This window comes from Manihot esculenta, chromosome 15 (genome assembly GCF_001659605.2).
Source record: "Manihot esculenta cultivar AM560-2 chromosome 15, M.esculenta_v8, whole genome shotgun sequence".
Classification (NCBI taxonomy): Eukaryota; Viridiplantae; Streptophyta; class Magnoliopsida; order Malpighiales; family Euphorbiaceae; genus Manihot; species Manihot esculenta.
The window spans coordinates 28,195,207-28,206,012 of record NC_035175.2 but is presented as its reverse complement, the minus strand read 5'-3'; the positions used below and the strand labels follow the sequence as shown (position 1 = coordinate 28,206,012).

At 41.9% G+C, this 10,806-nt stretch overlaps 1 protein-coding gene across 1 annotated transcript; it reads right to left on the bottom strand.

The window, feature by feature from the left end:
- Positions 1 to 5,957: 5,957 nt before the first annotated feature.
- LOC110602096 lies at positions 5,958 to 9,828 on the bottom strand. The gene is made up of 2 exons (XM_021739519.1): positions 9,249 to 9,828; positions 5,958 to 6,049 (listed from the first exon to the last, which is right to left on the bottom strand). The coding sequence occupies exons 1-2, from the start codon at positions 9,826 to 9,828 to the stop codon at positions 5,958 to 5,960; spliced, it is 672 nt and encodes a 223-aa protein (XP_021595211.1).
- Positions 9,829 to 10,806: the final 978 nt, after the last annotated feature.

The following is a 10,806-nucleotide window of genomic DNA, read 5'->3' as shown; positions in this document are numbered from 1 at the left end:
ATTACATCATGTCCACTATTCTAGTACAAACATACATTCATGCATATCGTTCCGCTTTACTCTTGCTGACTCTGACTTCCCATAGCTATCTCGGAACCTGCAAAACTGGGGTTAAGGGAGTGGGATGAGCTACTACAGCCCAGTGAGGAGGAACAATAAAACAGTTCATTAATTACATGCTTTCATGAAATGCTTCACATCACAAACATATCATCTCACGGATGAACTTGTCACCACTAGCCCTCTACTATATACATATAATAATATGTCTAACTGTGCCAGGGAGACTAGGTCGTCACCTGGACTTCTCTTATAGTCCCACTGTGCCAGGGAGACTAGGTCGTCACCTGGACTTCTCTTAACTGACTGACTCTTACCTGACTGTCTCACAGTACCAGGAGCGACCTGGTCTGTCCAGGAGCGACCTGGTATGGCTATCTCATACCATATCTCATCTAATCTCATAGTATCTCTGCTTATATCAAGGGCTAAGGATCATCCAACATTCATCCACACGAATAACATCTTATGCAATGCATCATATTCGTGGATTCTAATGCAACACAACCTAATACATAACATGGCATTTTATGATGCATGGATCATGCTAGAAGCGTGTCATTTCTCAATTTAAAACATCAAGTTTAGTTCCACTCACCTCTAGCCAATGCTTGGCTAACTCTGGGCCAACTCTAGGCCAACTCTAACTCTGGGACCTTCTCGGTTCCTCGGTCCAATCCTACACAGGTGGACTCAAATGAGGCACCAAACATACTCTAACATAGCTATAAACATCTCCCCAAAAACCCTCTAAAACATCACAAAACATGCATGCAAAACAAGCAAAGGAAGGCTGGACAGGGCACCTTCGGCAGCACCTTCGGCGGCCGAATGTCTCCTCCAGAGACGAAAGTCGAGCATGTTCGGCGGCCGAATCCTCCTTCGGCTGCCAAACCTGAGTTCATCCAGAACTTAGCTTCGTGCACAAAGACGCCTTCCAGTCCTTCCAATCCCTGCTAAGCTCTCACCACATGTATCTAACCTCTCCAAATCATGCATAACTCCTACAACAAGCATAAAGGAGCTTAAAACAACTTAAACTCCTGTAAACAACCTCATCAAGCATACATAGAGCATAAAGGGTCCATAAACCCTAATATGCACAACCATGCAAACTCATGCATAAACTCCCTTTTCCCTTCATAAAACTCATATAATACATCATAAAACACAAGGATCTACACTTACCTCTTGAAGAACAAAGGCTGGTGTGACCGTAACTCGAAGATATGAAGATTCAAGCTCCAAACTTCTCCAAGCTTTCAAACTCTTCAAAAACACATAAACCTTACTTAAACCTTGCTTAACTTTGAAAGATTGGAAGAGGAACTATGAAAATAATCCAAGGAGATCATGAACTCACCTAGGCCAGAAAGAGAGACGAATCCTCCTCTTTTTTCTGGACTCGGTGCCCTTTATAGATGAACAACCGCTTCAGCTTCGGCAGCCGAATCGCATGCAAAACCATGCAACGTTCGGCGGCCGAACATGGCAAAAGTCTCCTTGGCCTTTTCTCTTCAAAACTCAACTCTTTTCTCATTCAAAACTATAAAATACTTAAACACATCTTAGAAAATCTTTCTCTTATCCTTCTAGAATCCTCTGACATCCTCGAATTCCACCGGACGGTAGGAATTCCGATGCCTGATCTAGCCGGGTATTATAATCTACCCCCCTTACAAAAACATTCGTCCTCGAATGTTCTTCAACTAACTCATGTAAACATAAAAACATAACAGAAGTACAGTACTACTGGAGTATAACTCTCGGTCTCCCAAGCACACTATGCACTACTGAGCACTACTAAGGTGATTCTAAAGGCTTCACCATCAGAAATTCCCGGTCCTTTACCGCTCAAACTGCTCTAAACAGGTGAGATCTCCTGAAATCTCCCCCTCTGGTTCAAAGAACCATACTCGGATCAAGGATATAGGGAAAACTGACTGGATCTCCTCACAGTGAATCACCCTCCTAGGAGACACTGCCAGTAATACCTCAACCTTCTGAATCGCAACAACTTCCGCTGCGCACTCTGATCCTTACTTTTCTCTCTTTTTCTTTACTAACCTGGCTTCTTCTCTAATTCTCAACAGGTACTCAGATCTATCTCGGAACACAACCAGCTCCTACTAGTTGTCCCAATAGATTATCAATCCTGAATGGAAATACCTGTCCTTGGTAGTGACCTTATTCCAACTACTTACAGTCGTTACAAAGCCTCAAGGATCCATCCTTCGTTTCCCACAACAACACTGGAACATTCCAGGGTGAGGTACTAGGTCAGATATAATCCTTAGCTACCAAGCCTCTCTACTACTCTTACTACTGTATCTCTCTCTCTGCAGGTGCCATCCTGTAGGGAAGGAAAGAAATGGTTCTGCATCCAGACACCATTCCTACTCCAACCTCTAACTCCCTGACAGATGGTAAACCTGACAGCTCGTCTGGAAAAACATTTAAGAACTTTCTAACTATGGGCACTGAGGTTGATTCCCTGACCTGACTGCCAAACGCTCCAACAAGAGCTAGGAACCCTCTGACAACCTTTCCTGAGCAAACTAGGAGCCTGTAGGGCTGACATCAAACCTCTAGGCACTAAACTCTGTCCCCTCTAGGGACTACCTCTGATCCATCCTAACCTCTGAACATGACTACCTCTCAGGTAGCACTACGAGTAGCTAGCCAATCCGCCCTAGAATGACATCACACAGTCAAATCTAGAACCCAAAAGGTCAGCTGGAAGGCATCTACTCTCCACATGCTCTGAACTGACTCGACAGACTAACTCTGTCACTGATGGATCATACTCGGGTCCACTAACCCAGAGAAAACACTCTAAGCCCAGAAGTCATCAAACCCACTCTATCACTAGCTCTCAGGGCAACAAGGAAAGAGAAACACTAGGGTCCAAAACAACAGCACACACATCCGAACATCCCAAGTGAACGTACCTGACGTCACCGTGGTCGATGTGATAGCCTCTTGCTGAGTCAGGGTGAAAATAAAGCTGACGGATCTTTCTCGGGAACCTACTGAAGAAAAGGCTAACCTTCTTCCTCTGCCTCAACCACTGCCCTGAAACATGGCTAGAGCTACTGGCTGAGTCACACTACTAGAAGTCATCTGTTGAGACTGTGCCAACCAGGGCCGCAGTAGGACACTCACATACAATGAGCTCTTCCTGCTCGCAACTATACATGCCGTAGTCCCATACTAACAAACTCCCTTCGTGTAGACTCCACGCCTCACGCATCCAGAACTATCTGAATCGGAGCTCAAACTACCACCAAATCCCAGACTGGACTGTAACCTCTTTCTGAACTTACACTTACTCTTACCGTACATTTATTCTACTCTTCTCTTCCTCTGCTCTGTTCTAGCTCACTTACTCTTCTCTTCCTTTTACTCTGATCTATCTCACTTAACTCCTCTGCTCTTTCTTACTTCTTCTTATTCTTTTCTTACTCTTCCACTTCTTACTCTGCTTTCTCTATCTTACTGCCTCTTTCTCTTCCTACTCTTGCTCATACTCTTACTCTTACTCTTCTTGAGTCTTACTCTACTCTAATTCACTTTTTCTTCTGCTTTATCTTCCTCTTTTCTTCTTCTTATTCTTATTCAGGATTTGCACTCTGAGATGAGAGATCACTCTCTCTATGCCTGAAGGTATCAAAACCTAGGCTATAGCATCCCATAGTAACGTTCTCAAACTCTTAGCTACTAACTCTTCTCATATTATAACATAATGTCCTTGAAATCCTGTTCTTCACTTTTCATATTAACGCTTCTCTGAACCTCTATCTCTTTACCTTCTGCTCTTTCTCTGAATCTCTATCTCTTTAACTTTTGCTCTCTGAACATTTAACTCTGCTACACTCTGCTATTTTCACATCAGCTGTCATCCTCTAGGGTCCAGTCCTCCCCTGACTGCATCAAAAGACCTCCTAGGGTCCCTTGATGTACCCTTTCTGCTGATGCTACACTACTGTGCTCTAGGCAGAACAAGGGGAAAGTTTCTATACCTTTCCTCTCACGAGAAACTCCTGTTAATCCCATCGATCAACGAGTACCGCTCATATTCTGCCTGCTAAAAAAAGAGCACACATAGAAACCACAACATCTCATAAACATATCATATAGTCCATGTGATAACCCATGAACTCTCATATCACATGCAAAGCATCTCATGGATGGACTGATTTCCAATAGCCCTCTACATATCCATATCATAGATATGTCTAACTCTACCAGGGGCAACAAAGCCAGACCTGGTCTACTCATCTCATGCATATCATCACATGCATGCTGAGGGCTAGAGGATCTTCCAACATCCATTCACATCATCATGTAAGACAGGACTCAACATCCTATCTTAGTGGACATGAGTTCTCTTATTGTGCTTGCCCGTCTATACACTCTAAACCAACCTCTTTCCGATGTGTAACAACTCTCATCCTTGAACAAAAATGCTCAACCCATCGTACTCTTGAGGCCCTATGCTCTGATACCAATCTGTAATGACCCGGAAACCGGTACCCCTCTGTAACGGCCCTAACCATCACTGGCACTAGGATCCAGATCGGCTTAAGGCCGCCGGGACCCGTAGCAAGCCGACTATACTATCTGTGTATCTGATAAATCCCATACATGATTCAACATAAACAACAATCCTGTAAACTCTCCTCAGAGTTACCAAGCTCGACCTGCATGCACTATGTCTGAAAACATAGAACCCACTCACATAGGGTCAGCATATCACAAGTCCGCCTTGGTTCCACACATTTCTCATCAAGAAACGTAAAACAGGATCCATGTACAAAGGGATTAATCATACATCACAGTAAAGCAAAGACACTAGGGTAAAGCACAATTCTATCCATTATCTGATAGTACAGTTCTATACATTACAGTACACACTACTCTTAATTACATCATGTCCACTATTCTAGTACAAACATACATTCATGCATATCGTTCCGCTTTACTCTTGCTGACTCTGACTTCCCATAGCTATCTCGGAACTTGCAAAACTGGGGTTAAGGGAGTGGGATGAGCTACTACAGCCCAGTGAGGAGGAACAATAAAACAGTTCATTAATTACATGCTTTCATGAAATGCTTCACATCACAAACATATCATCTCACGGATGAACTTGTCACCACTAGCCCTCTACTATATACATATAATAATATGTCTAACTGTGCTAGGGAGACTAGGTCGTCACTTGAACTTCTCTTTTAGTCCCACTGTGCTAGGGAGACTAGGTCGTCACCTGGACTTCTCTTAACTGACTGACTCTTACCTGACTGTCTCACAGTACCGGGAGCGACCTGGTCTGTCCAGGAGCGACCTAGTATGGCTATCTCATGCCATATCTCATCTGATCTCATAGTATCTCTGCTTATATCAAGGGCTAAGGATCATCCAACATTCATCCACACAAATAACATCTTATGCAATGCATCATATTCGTGGATTCTAATGCAACACAACCTAATACATAACATGGCATTTTATGATGCATGGATCATGCTAGAAGCGTGTCATTTCTCAATTTAAAACATCAAGTTTAGTTCCACTCACCTCTAGCCAATGCTTGGCTAACTCTGGGCCAACTCTAGGCCAACTCTAACTCTGGGACCTTCTCGGTTCCTCGGTCCAATCCTACACAGGTGGACTCAAATGAGGTACCAAACATACTCTAACATAGCTATAAACATCTCCCCAAAAACCCTCTAAAACATCACAAAACATGCATGCAAAACAAGCAAAGGAAGGCTGGACAGGGCACCTTCGGCAGCACCTTCGGCGGCCAAATGTCTCCTCCAGAGACGAAAGTCGGGCATGTTCGGCGGCCGAATCCTCCTTCGGCTTCCGAACCTGAGTTCATCCAGAACTCAGCTTCGTGCACAAAGACGCCTTCCAGTCCTTCCAATCCCTGCTAAGCTCTCACCACATGCATCTAACCTCTCCAAATCATGCATAACTCCTACAACAAGCATAAAGGAGCTTAAAACAACTTAAACTCCTGCAAACAACCTCATCAAGCATACATAGAGCATAAAGGGTCCATAAACCCTAATATGCACAACCATGCAAACTCATGCATAAACTCCATTTTCCCTTCATAAAACTCATATAATACATCATAAAACATAAGGATCTACACTTACCTCTTGAAGAACAAAGGCTGGTGTGACCCTAACTCGAAGATATGAAGATTCAAGCTCCAAACTTCTCCAAGCTTTCAAACTCTTCAAAAACACATAAACCTTACTTAAACCTTGCTTAACTTTGAAAGATTGGAAGAGAAACTATGAAAACAATCCAAGGAGATCATGAACTCACCTAGGCCAGAAAGAGAGACGAATCCTCCTCTTTTTTGTGGACTTGGTGCCCTTTATAGATGAACAACCGCCTCAGCTTCGGCAGCCGAATCGCATGCAAAACCATGCAATGTTCGGCGGCCGAACATGAACTTTGGGGGCCGAATCTAAGGCACTTTCGGCGGCCGAACATTACCTTCGGCGGCCGAACATGGCAAAAGTCTCCTTGGCCTTTTCTCTTCAAAACTCAACTCTTTTCTCATTCAAAACTATAAAATACTTAAACACATCTTAGAAAATCTTTCTCTTATCCTTCTAGAAACCTCTGACATCCTCGAATTCCACTGGATGGTAGGAATTTCGATGCCTGATCTAGCCGGGTATTACATAACCTGTGCATGCACTATCCCTGTACCATATACCTCTACTAGAGCTCTCCTCTTGGCCCTAGGTGGGTTATCTCTTAATGTGTTAAGCCTGGTTTTTCATACACATAAAGTAAAACATTTTACATAAAAGGATCATGTATACAAAAGGATTACAACTCTTATAAGTCAAGCACACTTCTAAAACTGTACAACACAAACTATCTCTTTATAATTACATGTCCACACTAGTTATTACATAACTCTTCTCTCTGTCCTTGCCCTGCTGTAGACCTCTGGACTCTGATCCTGCAAGACTGGGGTTAAGGGAGAGGGATGAGCTATACTAGCCCAGTGAGCAGGACTAAAAAACATATCATCAAATCATGATCTTATGAAATGCATCATATCACAGACAATTCACATCAAGGGTAAACCTGTCACCAAATAGTCCCAGCATCATTCTGTGCCAGGCCGTAGCATGGGGTCCTGGTCTTCCTGTCATATATGTATATTTGTATATAACACCCGTGACTTACCATTGTGCCAGGGCGTAGTCAAAGGCTCCTGGACTTTCATATACCTGCCAGGGCGTAGTCAAAGGCTCCTGGTCTTTCCTCAAGGACTAATTGGATCACTCAGCATCCACCCACATCAACAAGTAAGTGTGCAATGCAACATATTCGTGGATTCTAATGCAATCAACCTATTGCATAATCATGATGCATGAAGTATGATAAAAGCATTTGATTTCTTCACTAAAAGATTTAGTTTAGTTCCACTCACCTCTGGCTGACTCTGCAGACTCTGAAGCAGTGCTCACTGCTGATCTCTGGGGTTTCTCTGGTCCGTTCCTACACAGGTGGACTCAAATGAGGGACCAAACCAACTCAAAGACAACTCTAAGAAACTCCCCAAAAGCCCTCTAAAACATCCTAAAACAATCACATAAAACATGCAAAAGAAAGCTGGACAGGGCACTTTCGGCGGCAGGTTCGGCGGCCGAAACCCCCCTCCAGAGACGAAACTCATGCATGTTCAGCGGCACCTTCGGCAGCCGAAAGTCTAGTCCAGGGACGAAACTCAACCTTCGGCGGCACTTTCGGCGGCCGAACCTTCCCTCTAGAGACGAAAGTCCCAATTTTTGGAGGCAAGCTTAGGCAACCGAAACCACCTCCTTAGCACGTTCGGCGGCCGAACCTTCCTTCGGCGGCCGAACCTGGTTTTGTCCGAAGGGCAGAACCATGCTCTGCTTCATGCAAACTCCCTCCAAACTTACCCCAACATGCAAAACAACTACTCCCAACTAGCACATACCATATAACATGCACAAAGGGGTCTAAAACTAACTTGTAACCCCAACAAACATAACACATAACACTTAATCATGCTCATACACACAAAAATCATCTCAAACCTCAACTAACCCTATACATGCATATCTACCATAAACTCCCATAAAACCTTCAAAAATCAAGTAAGGAAGTTCAGGATCTTCACTTACCTCTTCCAAATAAGAGAATAAACGATCCCAACGTGGAGATATGGAGAAATCCTCTCTCAAGGTCTCTAAGCTTCCAAACTTTGCTCTTTTGCTCAAAAACTTCAAAACCACATGAAAATCAATCAAAACCATGAAAGATTTGAGAAAACATGAAACTCACCCAAGGAAGATCATGGTGTCACCTTGGTCTGGAGAAATGGAAAGCAAGCTTATCCATTTGACCGACCTAGGGCCTTTTATAGGTGGCTGGCCAGACCAACTACGGCGGCCGAACGTGAAACCCGAAAGCCATGCAAGTTCGGCGGCCGAAAGTCACCTTCGGCGGCCGAACCTGACTTTTCTCCATTGGCTCTTTTCTTTCAAAAACTCATTTCTTTTAACACTTAAAACATTAAAACACTTAAAAACACTTAAAAACACATGTTGTTGTGGATGGATATTGGATGACCCACTAGCCCTCGATATGATATGATATGATATGATATGATATACTACGAAAGTCCAGGTCGAGACCCATTCTACGCCCCTGGCACGGATATGTTATGTTATGTTTAAGCGAAAGTCCTGAAGAGCTCCGTCGAAGGCGGGCACATTGGATTATGTAGAGGGTTACTTGTGACAAGTCCATCTTGATGTGAATTGTTTGTGTTGTGATGCATTCCATATGAGCATATGTTTATTAAACTGTTTTTATGTTTTGCTCACTAGGCTCTTATAGCTTATCCCTTTTCCCTAATCCCAGATTTGCAAGGTCAAAAATAGCTCGGGAAGTCGCCATAGTAGGTGGTATAGCCTGATGTAATAGAATAGTTGTAGACATGTAATGTTTAATGGATTAGAATTGTGCTTTGCCCTATTGTTTATCCTTATAAATCCCTGTTTACATAGTCTTTATGTAAAAGTTTTAGTGGCCGCCGAACCTGCCCCCAAAAGTTGGTGACTTTCGGATCTGTAGGGACCTTCGGCCGCCGAACCTGCCGCCACATTGATTGCCGGTGTACTGATCATTGACCATCATTGTCAGATCTTCCAGAAAACTTGGACTTGTTGAAGTCCCTGGAGAAGTCTGGATTTGCTGGGAATGCATTGGTAGTTGAACACCCAATGGCTTCGGATCAGAGAACGGTTGCAGTTGCAAGTTAGCTAAGTTGCTGCTGTTACTATTTCTGTCCATTAATTTTCTACTCAGACTCGTTGTTTGGTAATCAGAGAAAATCTGCAAGTTTGAATTTGATGGAATCAAATACGAGCTCTGCCCTGGCAGGAAACAGTTAACGGGCAATGGCATGACATCATAGAAAAGCTGATGAAAGTTGCTAAAATTCTTGACACTGTTACTTCTGTTCATGTTATTCTCCATGATTTGAGAACCGTAAAGCATTCTCGTTGCAAATTCATCCATCAAAATCTGATTTTCCTTAAACCTGTCAAGTTTTCTATCTGCAACTTTTATTTTCTTGTCTAACTGAGCGATCAAAACCCGCAACTGATCCTCCAAGAAACCATCGAGACGAACATCCCACAGTGGAAAATTAGCTTTGTAAATTTGCTTGTTCAACTTAGAAATCTCCATATCAACTTTCTTCTTTTTGTCTGCAAAGTAGGCAGAAACATGGTAACATCTTTTTACCTGATCAGTTTTCTTGTACTTGTTTATAATTCTCTTAATCTCACCAGGATTTGATGGCCAGGTGGCCTCCAGCTTAATGACTTGTTCATCTTTCTGTTTCGGTCCGAAAATAATCAGGCAAGCTTCAACGCCGAATTGAAAACTCTGAAATCTTCTTTAGCAAACTTTTCTTCCTCTTTTGAAAGGTGTTCATCCGAGTGCTCGTCTTCCTTATTAATTCTATTTTAATTATACTGTGACCCATTTATCTAAAAAAAAAAGAATAAATAATTCTCACTGGAGTATGGGTAGAATTTTTTTTTTTTAATCGCAGCTATTCATTTAATTATGTTTTAAAAGAATGTATTTTTATGCATTATCGTTAAAAATATGACATTTAATTAAGATGAAAATTAAATTATAACGCAGGATTTATTTCTGTTATTTACTTTACATAATGGGAAACTAAACTAGGACTGAGTAATTAACTTCAAAATGTTAGAACACATACTGTCTGAAGCCTTAATTAGTCGTATAATAATTAATAACCACACACAAATTAAACAAGTTAAAAATCATTAGCAAAAACCCATTAACAAACTGAAAACACCTCGATGAAATAACAAATTCAAGAAAATTAAAAGTGAAAGAATACATAAAGTACATACTCATATAAACACTAACTTTTCGATCATTGATTACGTATAAAATTAATAAAATTAAGGTATTTAAAAAAAAAATATTTTCACCGATACATAATTAATGAACAAAAAACTAGCATTCATACGAGTACGTGCTTTTCTTAACTTCACCCAAATTAAAATTTAATTGTCTTTAACTCATTTGTATTGAAATTGTTTTTAATATGAATTATCATATTTGAGTTTCATCCGTACCCATTTATATAAAAAAATGAAAAAAGTTGTCTTTATTGGCTTAGTA

Coding starts and splice junctions, on each gene's coding strand:
- LOC110602096 (XM_021739519.1), bottom strand. CDS start 9,828: ATGGAGATTTCTAAGTTGAACAAGCAAATTTACAAAGCTAATTTTCCA. Junction 6,050..9,248: donor GGTCAATGATCAGTACACCG/GCAATCAATGTG, acceptor TGCTTGTTGTAG/GAGTTATGCATGATTTGGAG.